Source organism: Pinus tabuliformis, chromosome 5_2 (assembly GCF_031772625.1).
Source record: "Pinus tabuliformis cultivar Carrire ecotype Pingquan chromosome 5_2, CPIR1, whole genome shotgun sequence".
Lineage (NCBI taxonomy): Eukaryota > Viridiplantae > Streptophyta > Pinopsida > Pinales > Pinaceae > Pinus > Pinus tabuliformis.
Window position 1 is genome coordinate 634709023 of NC_142306.1, and position 15033 is coordinate 634724055.

Here is a 15033-nt window from a genome sequence, read left to right on the forward strand (position 1 = left end):
CCAATTAGCCTTGTTTAAACATTTTTGTTAAACCAAATCATACCACATTTCATACCTCCAAACCCCACTATAGGGTTGTCTCTCGTCATAATGGGCTTTATAATGGCCAGCTCCAAACCCCACTATAGGGTTGTCTCTCGTCATAATGGGCTTTATAATGGCCAGAATGTTATGCTAAATGCTAATAGTTTTCTAAGATTAGGGAATTCACTCCTCTAATACCTATCTCGAAATTTGCGTAGACAATCGAGCTTCCAACATGAAGTTGTTCACTTTATCGATCACCATACTCTTTAGAGCGATACTGAAATCATATAAATTAAGTAATTCGTAAACAACGGCAAATTTAGGTCGGAAAATGGAAGGTCGGCTAAAACTTATGATGACCACCCGTACATATAAATCCATAGATTGTAAAATCAGAGCCATAAGCCACCCGCTCACTCTCTGTTCCCTTTCACAGGCACGGAGCTGTTGCGCAAATAATCCGCATGAGTGTTCTTCTTTAAAATGGAAACAGAAAGTAGAGAACAGCCGCGGGAGTGCTGTTCATTGAGAATTGAAGGTGAAAGGGAAGATACGGAGGAGCGCTCAATGTGGTGGTCCCAATTGCCCAACGATCTCAAGGAGAAGTCGTTGTCATGGCTTCCAGTGGACAAGTTATGTCGATATTGCGGCGTCTGCAAAGAGTGGAATGCCCTCCATTCATCTACAGAATTCATATCTAATGATTGGGTTACGTCACCTCCGAACAAGAAACCGTGGCTTGTATGGCAGCATGACTTACACGTATTGGATTGTACGGCTTACTGCTTCTTCACAAAGACCTGTAAAACAATTTCGTTTGCCTTCTTGACGCAAAATTATGACGTCCGGGGATCGGTCGCAGGCCTTTTCTTGGTGTCCATCTTACATCCTCAGGCAGGCACTTACGTAATATCGTATGCTGACTGCAATCCTCTTACAAGGGCGTCGTTACAACTTCCGGGAGTGAACGATGGTGTTATTTGGGTCACCAACATCGTGGCAGGGGATAATGAAGACACTTATAAAGTGATAGCGATAGTCGAGTCGAGAATAGAAATTTATGATTCAAATTTGAAATCGTGGAGTATAGCAGGACAGTTGCCACAGAACTTCCGACCACACATTTTCGAACTTGAAAAGCCTGCTGTTTCTGGGGACACAAACAGCCTGCTGTATTTTAAAGTTACGGACACAAATCTTGCGAGGTTGGGCATCGCGGGTTTCAACATAAAAAACGGGAACTTCTTTCTCATGCCGTTCAACGCTGTGTTCACTTGTGGGTCACGAGTGCTTGTAGCTTCATGCATTCGCAATTTGGGTGGTGTTATTATATCTGTAATAGAGAATCCCCAATTGGATCAGCCAGATGAGCGAGGGGTCTGAGAGATTGCAAGGATGCCACAATCTATGGTGGAACATTTTCAGAGAAAGGCTGCTATCAATGAGTGTCGATGTCTCCAGTTCAATTTTCAAGGAGTGATGGATATGGTGTACATCAGATATGGGTGTCCGCGGTGTAATGAGTTAGTTGTTTATAATTTATCTGACAATATATGGACATGGCTTCCTAGATGTCCAGTGGCTGAAGGCGAGGATCTTACAGCTCGACCTGGTCCAATTATATTTGTCTTTGAGCCCAGACCAGATAGGAAAGTTGAATAAATAAATAAAAAATATATTTTTTTTTAATTAGTTTAAGCATTTTAAATATATTCAGTAATTTTATCTATTAAAATCATTTTAGATAATAATATTAGTGAGACAAAATTATATAATAATGTTAATAATGTTATTTGAACATCTGGTCATATTTCTTGTCCTAGTTCACCTCAAGTTAGTCCAATCTTACTACAGTTATTTATTGTTGATGTCTTCAATGTAATTTTGTTTAACTATTTCAAAATATTGACACTACTACAAGAAGGGTACTTTTAAGACATTTTTTCAAGACAATAAATCTTTTGTCTTAATTGAGACAAATATATTTTAAGAAAATTTTATATTTAAGACAGAAATAGTTTAAGACAAAAATATTTTAAGACAACTTTAAATTTAAGACAAAAAGTTTGAGACACAGAGATTTTAAGACAAAATAGTTTAAGAGAAAAATATTTTAAGACAACTTTATATTTAAGACAAATAATTAGAGACAAATATTTTAAGACAACATTATAATTGAGACAAAAATAGTTTAAGACAAATTATTTCAAAATTGACTTTGATAGTGCACCCTATGTTCGTTAGTTTGCAGGCTAGTACTGTGTTGTGCCTATAGTGAGGTTGTTATTTCACTTACCATTCATGTTATCTTATATAAAGACAACAATTTGTTGGGATCTTCGTTTGTGGGGTTAGATGAATTTGAAGAATGCAACAATTTTTCCTGGCAAGATTTCTTGGACATCAATTCCACTTTTGTCCCTTCAATCTCTCCTGATACGATTATAGACAATTTCTCTATTATTGCATTCGGTTGGTGAGTCACTTTTGTACTTACTATTGCAGAGAAGTTGATAAACTAACAAAATTGTGGACTCGTACTTCTAGTTATAGGATTAAGCCTCAAATTTGAATTTCCATTAATATGGATCCCCTCATACTTTGGATCTAGCTGAGGGTAATTAGCTGCAAGAAAGATTGCAATGTGGTTGGCTTACAATTGGGTGGAGAGTTGAAGTCCTTCCTTCATTTTTTAGTCATCATTAAAAACACACATAAGTGTACATTGCTTATGTGTATTCAAGTCCGCACCTTTCTCCTATTTCCTTGAACAATTCCCGAGGAAATTAGCTCCTAAATAATAGGGGAACTCCCTATTCCTTTGTGCAAATCCTAGGTAATTGATCGCGTGCCTCAATGCCGAGCATGTACACTCAACTAGTATCCAATTAATAATTACAATGTGCCTTTTCCTCCACTTAATTTTGACAATTCAACTTCCATGCATATCTGGGTTATTTTTAGCTAATTGATGAGTTTAATTGAGAGATCATTGAGTTAACAAAAAATCTACTACTCTATTGACCTTCAACTGACTCAACTAGTTCCTTGAGCTTATTTAACTGAGTCAAACTAAAAATAATTGAATTTGATTGTTAAAATTTCGCAACACAACATGGACAACTCTACTTCTAGCATGTAACTGGAATTTACTATCTAAACAAGTAGACGAGGCAATGCTACACAAGTTAACTGCCATCCAAGCCATCTTGTTGATTTGCAAAATCAACTTAATAAATTTAACTAAGGAACAAGTCAATTTTTGCCTTTCTTGCTACATTTTCTAACACTCCCTCTTAGCAAGAAAGGGATTTTGAACCACCCATATCCTGCACCTGTGGAATTTGAATTTTCCTCTTTACAATGACTTTTTCAATATATATGCATCTTTCTTCTGAGTTGGAATGTAATGTAGCATCATAATTCTCCTATGCACACAATTTCGCAAGTGATGCTACTTGATATCAATGTGCTTGGACTTATCATGAAATACTAGATTCTTGATGATCTGAATTGGATCATTAAACTCTCTTAAAGTTTCCTGAACTTTGTAAAAAAACTCATGCCAAAGTTTTAAAGTCTTATGGATGTCGAGCTTATCAGAAATAACCTCTAAATAATGGTAATTTGTGGTCAGCACGGAACAACAAGGACCGTTGATCAAAGTGCGCAAATCGTTGGCCCATGGTGACTGCGCGCTGACACAAATTGAAAAATGGGAGGTAAAATCAAGAAACAGGGGTGGTTTCTGATACATGATTTCAACTATCATAGGGTGTCCCCCTTAGTGAAGGAAAGCCTCCAAGCACTCAGTCATGAGGAAACCATAAAACTGTATGGAAATTGCCGATTCCATGAGGAGGGTCCCATGCTAAAGCCAGTAGGATATCAGAAGGGCTTTAAGCGGTAAGCGGGTTTGACTGAGTCCTGCCCAATGCCATACACTGGGTACATGCATCTGGTGGATGAGACAGAAAACCGCTCAGATAGGATAGGTAAAGGTCATGCTACTTACCCACTCGATATGGACAGAGACGGTAGGATCTGGAGGCTCTAGATCAACGATGGAGAAATGATCTGATAGATGACCGGATTCGATAGGGAAATAGGCTAAGTCATATGAGATTTGAGGTCTGGTATGATCGATGAGTTGGTAGAGGAATCATTTTCGCAGGCAATCTTGGAACAATGGAAATAATGACCATTCAAAGAGAACTAACACTTAGTTCATGAGGAAATAGGTGGCCACCTCTCTATGAAGTGTTACACAGTGATGATGATGCAGAGTAGGGGAATTCAAATAGATAGAGGCAGAAAGAGAGAGAAACAAAATTGCAGAGAACAAAGAAGTCGAGTTGACCTGCAGAGCAAAGGAGGAATCGAGTAGACAGAGACAAAGAGATTCTGAGGGTCTGTGAATCCCAGAGAAGGCTAGAGAGGTTCAAGGAACTCTTCTGTGTATACCTGTCCAGTATTGAGTGCCAAATTGGACTCATACCAATGAGACCAGTTCAGGTTGAGATTCAGTAAGGGGAGTCTGTGTACTCTAGAGACTTGGGGGATCTAAGTAAAATCCTATTGATCATCATTTGTTAAGTGAGACTCAAATTGAGCTCATTACTTTAAAAATCTTCTTTTAAGACATAATAGAAAGGCCACCACTGAAGGTTGGACCAGGAGACGTAGCCTTGGAGGATTGGGTGAACTCCTTATTAAGCTTGTCGTGTTTTATGTGTTTTCTTACTGTGCTCTCTTACTGTTTCATTGTCTATGTATTTCGCAATCTTATCGATTTGTTGCATAAGATAACATAGGCACACCCCAACACATGAGTCTATAATACCTTCATTAATTGTCTGAGGTCATTGACGGGTGATATCAGATCATTTGATTATCACAACAAACCATTGTCAAATCCATATACTGACTCAAAAGACCGACAATTAGTTTCCTCATCCATATGGCCTCACATGTTTCTTGACATGTAGCCATGTATTCAACTTTTGTTGAAATGAGTGCCACATACCTTTATTTCCTACTATACCAAGAAATAGTTGCAGACTCAGCACTGAAGATAGCACCCGAAGTACTTTTCTTTTCTAATGGAATTTGTGCCCAATTTTCATTAGTGAAGCCTTGGAGCTTCACTCACTTTGTCCTCTTATACCATACCCCATACTCATTTATGCCTCTAAGGTACCTCAACACATGCTATGTTTCCTTCTAATAAATCATGGTAGGCTTCACCATGGCTTGACTCAACTGATTAGTTTCATAACATATGTGTTGGCTTGATGGGCCCTGACCCAGGTTCAATGTAAGTAGCCAAGAAAATCCTTACACTACTGGCCCTTTCGGTGTCAATTTGAGGAGCATAGACCGAAATCTGACCTGAAGCAGTATGGGGGGATGCAAGAACCAAATTTCTACACCTTGAGATGGTTATGATGTCGGTTATTTGCCCTAACTTGTCCTTCACGCAAATCAATAAGCCCTTTATGGCTTGTCAATGTACTTCTCTTATTCTTCCTTGAAGCCACCATGAAAGTATCTGATCATCCTTCGTGAACCCTAAATAGATAGATCAGGCACTTACATGCCTCTTTAATTACTCTTAGTTCTATATTTACTGAAATTCACTTAAGTATTTATAACTTTAACATGCATTACGGTTATCTTCGTGTAAACAGGTATTCTTACTTGCGTTCATATGACAAAGTAAAATACATAGATTTCACGCATTAATATAGCATTAATTCATAACCCCAATATTCAATCTAACATAAGCACAACATGCATAACAGAAGTGAAATAATGCATACACAGATAATTCCATAATACTTCTCGTTATTGATAATCCAGATTTCCGGTACAATCTGACTACCCTACGCACACAGCTGCAGTGGTCCGCGCACTCATCTGTGGACTTCTACCCTAGGCCTCTGCACACTCAGCTACAAAGCCTCTTCCTACGCTAAGACTCTTCACTCTTAGCTCTCACAGACCAATAAAATTACTTAGAAGTCTATCAAAAAAACTTGTGACTTCGCTACCTTATACTCTTCTAAGACTTCGTTCTTATACAATCCCATGGTTTGTGGACCAAGGGTGGATCTCATCAAGCCAGCATAAACTATCTAAACAAAGTCTGAAACCTCTTTTTGACTACTTATAGCTTCGCGCTCTGTGGCCACAAAATGTGGAGACTTTACATTCTCTCCTACAAAACTTGGGCCTTTAGCCCCCAAACATGGGCTTTTAACGTCAAAATTGACTGCAGGGAACCCATTCCCAACAATATGTCGGGCCTTTTGTTCACCAGATACATCAAGGATCCCATAAGCTATCTGTACATGGTAGCATGTACTACCTTTCCTAAAGAAGCACTCTCCTTCCTCCAGTTTGTAGCTAGAGGTGTGTCTATAGGCTTGTCGTTCTCCATGTAAAATATCTAAAGTATTCAGAGGCATACTTCCCCTGACTCACAAACATCTCACCATCACCCTGCCATACTTCCAGCCCAAGGAAGTAATGTATCAATCCCATGTCCTTTATCTCAAATTATCTTGCAAGGTCCTCCTTGTAAGACCGAATCAATTAATCTATCCTCTGAATATCAAATCAGTAATATACAATACCAAGCTAAGTAGCTTTCCATATACCACAATGTGATAGAGGTTGGCATCTGCTTCACTTTTGTTGAATCCCAATTCACTGAGATATGTATAAATTCGAGTGTACCATGCCTAGGGTGCTTGTTTGAGACCATACAGGGCTCTTTTGAGTCTACACACATCTCCCAGTCATATGTCTCAAATCCCTATGCCTACTCTATGTAAATTTCTTCCTCAAAAACACCATCAAGGAAGGTGGTCTTCACATCCATCTTTCAAATTTGCATAGGCAAAGGAGGTCACCTGAGAGTTACACTGTCTACATGGTTCTAATGATTGAGCTTATAGAGACTAAGTCATCCTATTTCGAGGAATCGATATAACATGTATGGGTTTATGTAATGGTGGAGGAATACAAATCGATTGGTCAATCTATTGTATTTGAAGAGGTGTCCTAGTCGATTGAGCAGGTGATGAGCTACATGGGTTGGGATCTATAATTAATAATTGACATCGAAGTTTATCGACCTACATATGTTATTGAGGTTTTTTCGGACACTACTACCTAAGGTATTTTTTGGTAATGCTCTCTACTTTGGTACACATTTAGGCGAGATTATAGAATGCGCGTGGTGTCAGTTGTACAAATATCATTTACGTCTATCAGTATAATGTCACATGATACTAAAGGAAACTATGGCGGTGACGTGACATTAATAGGTGTGTTGGTACATGCGACAACTGAGGTGGGGAGTCTTGGTTTCCCCAAGTCAGGAGTCCAACTTCTTCTTGTGAGGTTGCATATTTGTTTTCAACAATGGCTTCATCTAAGCTTACTTTTGAAGGGATAAGATGACCATTTTTCTTCCAAACCATCAAAATGTGATCCTTCTCAAAAATAGAGGGGTACAAGTGGATTTTTGCCTAACCTCTAGCTTCCAAAGGCCATCTCAACCACGTTCAATCTTCAAGCAATCTTCAAACCTATCATCCACCAACCCCTAAGCTCCCTCAAATGTGGGCAAGTGGGCTCCAAAGTGCATGCTTCAACTCTAAGTCATTGTGCAAGTGGAAAGGAATGGTTCTAAGTGGAATTCCCAAAGCCTTCAATAAACTATATCAATGGGTGAATGTTCCCTGAAAGGCTCCTAAACTCAACTCAAAATAAATGTGTGGCCTCTGACCATCAATATACAAGTGTGAGGATTGCATTGTGTGTCAATCCTGGAAGCACATATTGCCTCACTAACCATCAACCAAGTAACCATGAACATCAACCTCAAGCCAAATCTCTATTCCTCTAAACCAGGTTCATAGAGAGTAGTCATTATAATATGGGAATAATTCTTAATAGTAGCGGGTCAATTTATCCTATTCCCACTTGAATGATTCAGATGATGGGGTCTAGTTCTTTAGCCATAACCCATCCCCTGAATTCTCTTAAGGTAGTTGGAAGGATAGGGAAAAATGGCCCAGCAAACACTCAACAAATGGCCCATCAATCATTTTAGTGGGTAAAAATTACTTCATAAAAGTTTCCATCTTACCGAGACTGGCTAGGTTGAAATCCCTAGGGATTCATGTTCAACAAATACACCAAACTTAATTGTGGATATTAATTAAATTTGATGTGCAAAGACAACTCGCCATGGAGTCCTTCCTAATAACGATTGGGACAAATGTTATATTCTTGATTAAACATAACTTAGATGATGAAGAGTATTGCCACTTGTTTTCTGAAGCTATTAAGGTTGTGACCAACTTGATCTTATGACTAACTAGGTACTACGTAAGGCATCCTATGTGGGATGACAAATGTTTGATGATGTGGATATATTAAGTACACTCCTTTGCATTAAGCCTTACTCTATATCTTGCTTGTACCCTCACTGCTTGTCAGATTTGGCTTCATGTTGCTAGTAAAACTCTTGTTCCCTAGCTAAAACAAATTGACCATTTTAAGCCCCTATAATGGACCCTGCATAGAAATTATGTAACTTGAATGTATTTTTGTCCATTTCAATTTAAATCTAGTATATTAGTTGCTAGGGAACGTTTCTATGCACCTAGTTTGTCATAAATTTATGTAATATTTCCATCTAAAGTGAGAAAAAATTACAATAAAAAAAGAATAATAGAAAATTATCAAACTCATTCAAACCTTGATAGTAAGGCTGATACAACCCTTTAACAATACTAAATATCTTTATCCTACTAGCTAGGGAAAAGCAAGTAGGTAAGGTGCCTAGGTCAAGTAGGGCTAGATTTGAGTATTTTAGGGTTTGATAGTAGTTAAGGGTTTTTCTATGGCTTAGGGTCAAACCCTAAACAAACTGTTACCAAGGATGAGACTTTGGGTTTTGCGAAAAATGATAAAATTTATGCTAAGACTATTGGCTTAATATAATATAGGGTTAGGGAAAATGGAGTCAAAGCAACCCTAGGTCTAAGGCTTCATGTTACTCAAGGAAGCAAAGTGAAGTCTAGCAAGCACAACTCCAAAAACAATAAAAATGGTTATCATAGATTAGGATTTTATAAGGATGAGGTCTCAAACTAGGGCATCAATCAACTAAGTTTTCCAAACTAGGATTTAGCCTTGATAGACTATGAGGGCACCTAACCAATACAAGAGAGAGGAACAAGCATCAATAATCCCAACACATTCTGGTGTAGTCATCAATAAATGTCATCATATATTTATTTCCATTTGCATAAGGAACATGCATAGGGCCACACAAATCAAAATAAATGAGTTCGATCTTTCTATGTCTTTTGGAATGAGAATCATGAAATTATTGTTTGTTGTGCTTTCCTAAGGTACAAGCATCACATTGCTTAAGTTTCCTAGGAATAGTTGGCAAACCAGTAACACCATTTTTCTTCAACAAACGAAGGTTTTCATAGTTCAGATGTCCAAATCTAGCATGCAATAAAGACTTGATGGAAGTGTACCTTCATCATAATGATAATTGTATGAAAAGTTGTGTGCACGGGCATAGGTTCCTTGCAGCTTCAAAAGTCTTTCTTCTTCTATCCCAATCATGACAAGTGAGTGATCTAATGCTTTTCTGACCTCAACCTTTCCATATAGAGCAGAGGGACATAATATGGCAGGAAATAATGGTAGGGAATATTGCAGTGAATATGACTTAGAGAATAAAAGAGTTGAATTGGGACTGCCCTGTTTGAGTGGGGGCATGCATAAGGAAAATACATTATACTAAAAATATTAAAAGTGAGATGCAATCAGACAACAAAAGCCATCTATCTTCAAACTAAAAAGTTGATATGAAATTTAAAAAACATATTACAAACATACCTCCTTTCGACATCAATGGAGTCACTTGGTGAGTTTTCAAATGCCTTCAATCTTGTTGGATGTCTTCGCCTCTACATACAACATGTCACTTCAAAATATTTTGGTACAATGCTTTGCTTCCTCCTAGAGCCACTAGATCTTCAAAGAAATGCCCTCATCAAACCATTGTAACTAATCTACTAAATATTTGGAATTGGACACCATCCTCAACAACAATGCCAATTTGTTACCTACCAAACCTAGACTTCAAATATTACAAAGTCCCTTAACCAAGTGCAACCCTATGAGAACTTGGAAAGGTTTCCCATCAAAACAATAATGCTTCCTCACTTTAGGCCAATTATTTTCCAACACAAGGGAGGAAACCCTACCAAAATTTAGTTTTAGGGTATTTATCTATAATAAAAAGAATGGTGGAATTCACAAAGACCAATGCCTATCCATTTGGGTGATGGAGTTAAAATAAAAGAGAAAAGGCTTTGAATATGACAAAAAAGAATTAATTAATCCGTTCACAAACGTGACTTGATCAATACAAAACAAATTTTCAAATAAAGAAAGAGTAAAAGGAGAGATTTGATTGGGGCTAGTGACTAGTGATGTCATTATCTCTTCTTAAGAGTTGGAATATGGGAGCTTGGAAACATGAAAAAAAAAGAATCACTAGGAACCCTTAAAGAATATGCAACATAATAACAATGAAATTACCACCAAGTGATAATAGACAACCTTGAACAACAAAGGAATAACCGAAACATGAACTCTTAAATGAAGTAGAGAAAGTAGTACAACCTTCTTACTGGACAAACAACCAACCATACATCATTTATTTTATTTTATTTTGCAATAAGGTCAAGAGGACCAAACAAGTCTCACCTAAACTCATGGAGATTTCAAAAACCATAATCATCCATGGAAAGAATAGAGTGACGAAAAAATGTTACATAACCTCGTTTCCAATACTCCGAAAGATATTCAACTAAGCTTGGAGGGGACTTCCAATATTCCAGCTATGAATTTTGCAAAAGTACACTCTCCTCTATTTAGATCTTCCAAATCAAACCTAATTCAGAAAATAATAAAAAAAATTCAGAGCCCTAATCATCCTCGAGTGGAGCACTTCCTTTTTCCTTTTGAACAAATAAAATGGGTCCATATTTCCACTTGCCACTTGCCACTTTCTATTTCACGAAATCCTTTTAAAGCATGAATTTTCTATTCTTCTGAGGGTTTTATTATGCCAACAAACACATTATATCTCCCCATGCAAAAATTCTTCCAAATATGAAGAAAAGGGCTTAAACAATATGTACATTGAGAAATGTAGTGCAATCATGAACTTGTACATGTTTCAAAAAAGCATAAATACAACAAGATAGAGAGGTGTTTCTCACATTGAACAACTCAGAGAAAGAAATGCACAATAAGGATGAACTTACAGGTTTCCAATAGGTTGAAAGGAAATTGTAAAAAGAATCAATACAATTGTATGGATCTGTATGGTCAGACGGAGCAATATAATAGTTGTACAACTTCCACCTTTCTTTTTTGTGTATATCGTATACTTCATTTTGAAATGATTTTGATGGCCATGCAATTTTTATTTGGGTAGCTTGTAGAGGTTTCCTTGAGGTATGCCAAGCTGATTTTGAAGAAGAAATTACGTATGTATCTCCAAAACGCTTTTATTCTTCAAGTACTTAAAATTTTAGTTATTGTATGATTGATGCCATGATCTGAAAGTAATTTCTCCACTATATTAAATTTAGCAATTTATCTATTCAACTAGGATCATATGGACAATAGTCACCCTGGGTTTTTGTAATCTACTTAACCCCAAATACCTCAAAAGGTGAAATATGCCTCCAAATATGTGAAAATGTGTCTGAAATTTTGTAATAGGATGGCAGGGTTTAAGCGGGTCTCGAAGAAATTTAGGGCCTCAATCAAGAAACTTGGTTAAAGAGATAGTTGTTTGTTCAAATCCATGATATTGTTGTCAGGATCTCATATGGTGCCTCCTTATGTTGCAGGGAGGAGGCAGACTCATTGGTTCTGGAAAACTTTGGCGAAAAGGGAATCCCTTCCGTAATATTTTCCAATGATGTGAAATTTTTTGAGTTTGGTGTCGCTTCTATCTCAATTCCAAGGTATTGAGGTGGAGGGTTTGTCCAAATGGAGATATTCTCTATCGGGTCTTCCAATTAATCTATCAATTCCTCCTCCATAACTATTTATGCTAGACACTATCGATTCTTTCAAGGGAGTAAAAAATAAAACCGTCATATAAAAATACCTAAATTTGTGGAAACAACGAAAACCCTAACCCCCACCTAGCCACAATGCACGACATTAACTCCTTGATCCATTAGGGAACACCACTGACCAGGGATCCTAGATGCAACCGTGAGAAGAGGTATGTCATCATTCCAACACTTATCTTATTCTCATTTTGGTTGTAGTCACGGCCAAGCACAGTAAAATACCTTGAAATCCATTAGAGAAGACCGCATACCGACTACTTTGTATGCATAAATAGGTCTATTTTCATCACCTACAAGAAAACCCAAACCCCATCTAAAACCTGTGATTTCAACAGTGGCAGTGATGCTAACCATAGAACCTGAGATATTTAAAACATTAATTTAAGACGAAATAATAATTTTGTATTAAAATGATCATTTTTGTCTTAAGTCTTTTTTTCTTAAAATTTTATTTTATGTTAAGCCTTTTTTTTCAAAGCCACATGTGTTTGGCACTTTTCAAAGCCCCTTTTCCTTAAAATTTTATCATTTTGTCCTATCCCGACTCTGCTTGTCTTTGGTGTGCCCGTGCAAGTTTGAGTCTTCTATTCTGTGTGGTCTAGGTTCTTGAGAAGTTTTAGATTCCTCTTCTCTATCCTCTGTGTGGTCTAGGGTCCTGAGGCATCGCGACAAGAGGAAGCTCTGCATCAATCCACCCCTGAACACTCTGCAATGAAAATGCTCCACATCGAGCCACCCATGAAAACTGTGATGCAGTAGCTAAGAGGTGCTATGGCAAGATAAATCTGCAATGAAAATGCTCCACATCGAGCCACCCTTGAGCACTCTGATGTAGCATCCGGGAGGTGCAGGTCAAGAGGAAGCTCTCCTTTGAGCCACCCCTGAGCACTCTTCAATGTGACCATGCCTCAAGTTCTTCTACTACCTGGGTATATTCAATGACCTCTCTAGATTGGGGGATGTGCGTTGGAGAGAAACTTCATAGCCCTGGTGCCCAGGTGAGAATCCTTTGTTTTTGAAACAAAAAATTCATGGTATTGGTTTTTACAACTCTTTGGGCTTTAGACATGTACTGAATGTGTCTTCCTTGGGAGGTGGAGCCACAGGGCACCCTTGATAAGTATTATGATGTAGAGAGAATAAATCATCGATGGTGAAATTTGTATCAAGGATCATTGGTTGGTTACGCCTCAACACACTGGTTGGGATTAACAAGTGAGGAAACGACTACTTCACCAGAACAATGAATGTGGATGGAGCTTGTAAGTGCTATTTTTTCTCTCTTCGTATTAATTCTTAGCTGTAAGCATCTTGTTCGTATGAAATTCATGTATATTGGCTTCAGAAACAAAACAATACTATATGGAAATAATGAGAAACTAAGTTTTGAACACACGGTTTGCAAAATTAATATTTGTTGGATTACTTCAATTAGGAAAACAATTGCCACAAGCTGAATATCATTGTTGAATTTTAACTTTCATGGTTTCGCCCTAGTTCTTGGATCAGTAAATGAATTTTATCAATGTACTTTTAACAAACACCTAAAATAGGGTTTCGTTATATTTCCTTGGGAGCAACTTAGCCTCCCAAAATGGCACCCTGATATCTGCCTATACATGGGAAAATACCACATTTTCTAATTTAGATGTAAAAGATTAAGGCTTAAACTTGAATCCACATGTTCACCTTACCTTGGCATAGGAGTCCCTCTCATTTAAGTACCATTCAAGGTTCCATTTAAGTTGCATTTCATTTAAGTTCCATTAAAGGTTTCATGGATTTCTTTCTTTCAAATATCAAAATTGTTTATTTCCCTCCATTTGAAAGGTTTGTTCAGGGACAAATAAGGAGAAGGAAGGGTGAAACCATGCTATCACACATATGATTTAGTTCATTTGGTTGGATTCATGAGATTGGATTCTTGGTGCCTCTAATTGTGGTGATTTCATTCTACAATGGGAATATGCATTGCCATGTTTCCCACGCTACAAGGTGATGGCCCATATCCAAGCCCTCCATCTCTCTTAAAAACTTCAAAATACTTCTAGACAAGCACAATGAGGCTATATGTCCAAGATTCTATGGAGGAAGATGAACCCAAAGGCATAAGCAATAACAACTTCATCAAAGAAGACAACATGTGCCTTTCTGACACAAAAATCAACCAAGAAAATAAGAAAATAAGAGAGAAATAATGCATTGATTACGACAAGGAAATAAAATATCCTAAGACCATAGGTGGTCACAAGGTAGATTCTCTAGCATAGATGGATTATGATGATCCAATCATCCCTAAAAATGATAGAGACCCAAAAAGGACCTCGGATTCGCCTGGACCCAGGCTTTTGAGAGTCCCAAAGCAAAGAAATCGAATGTCGAGGAAATGGATGTGGACTCAGACAAGCAAGATTGAGGCTTTATGCTAGAGGAGAAGCTTCCAGAGGCCAAACCCACTCAAAAGGTAGCTAACTACATTTTATCTTTATTTTTTAATTATAAGAATTATTGTTTCTTACCCATGAGGAACTTCTATTGGCTTAGGTGCCGAGTCTAAATGGTAAATATTCTTTCAAAATTGCCTGGGGATTTCATGTTATGCCATCTGGGTGGCGTAGACCATGGCGAAAATGCAACCTATTGGTTCGGTTAAACTTTGTTGACCACACAAATGAACCAATGTTAACTTGGGTGTCCTAGGTCGATCAATTGGGTTTCATAGCATTCTCATTTGTTCACTATTTTAACTATTGCTTTGTTTTCAATCCTTCTTTCCTGGCCTTTTCCCATAATTGTAATTCCTTGC

General features: G+C 37.6%; 1 protein-coding gene across 1 annotated transcript; it reads left to right on the plus strand.

Annotated features, from left to right (window-relative positions):
• Nucleotides 1-510: 510 nt before the first annotated feature.
• LOC149160646 (F-box only protein 6-like) lies at nucleotides 511-1410 on the plus strand. The gene has a single exon (XM_089434669.1). It carries the CDS (start codon nucleotides 511-513, stop codon nucleotides 1408-1410), a length of 900 nt encoding a protein of 299 aa, XP_089290795.1.
• The last annotated feature ends 13623 nt before the right edge of the window (nucleotides 1411-15033 follow it).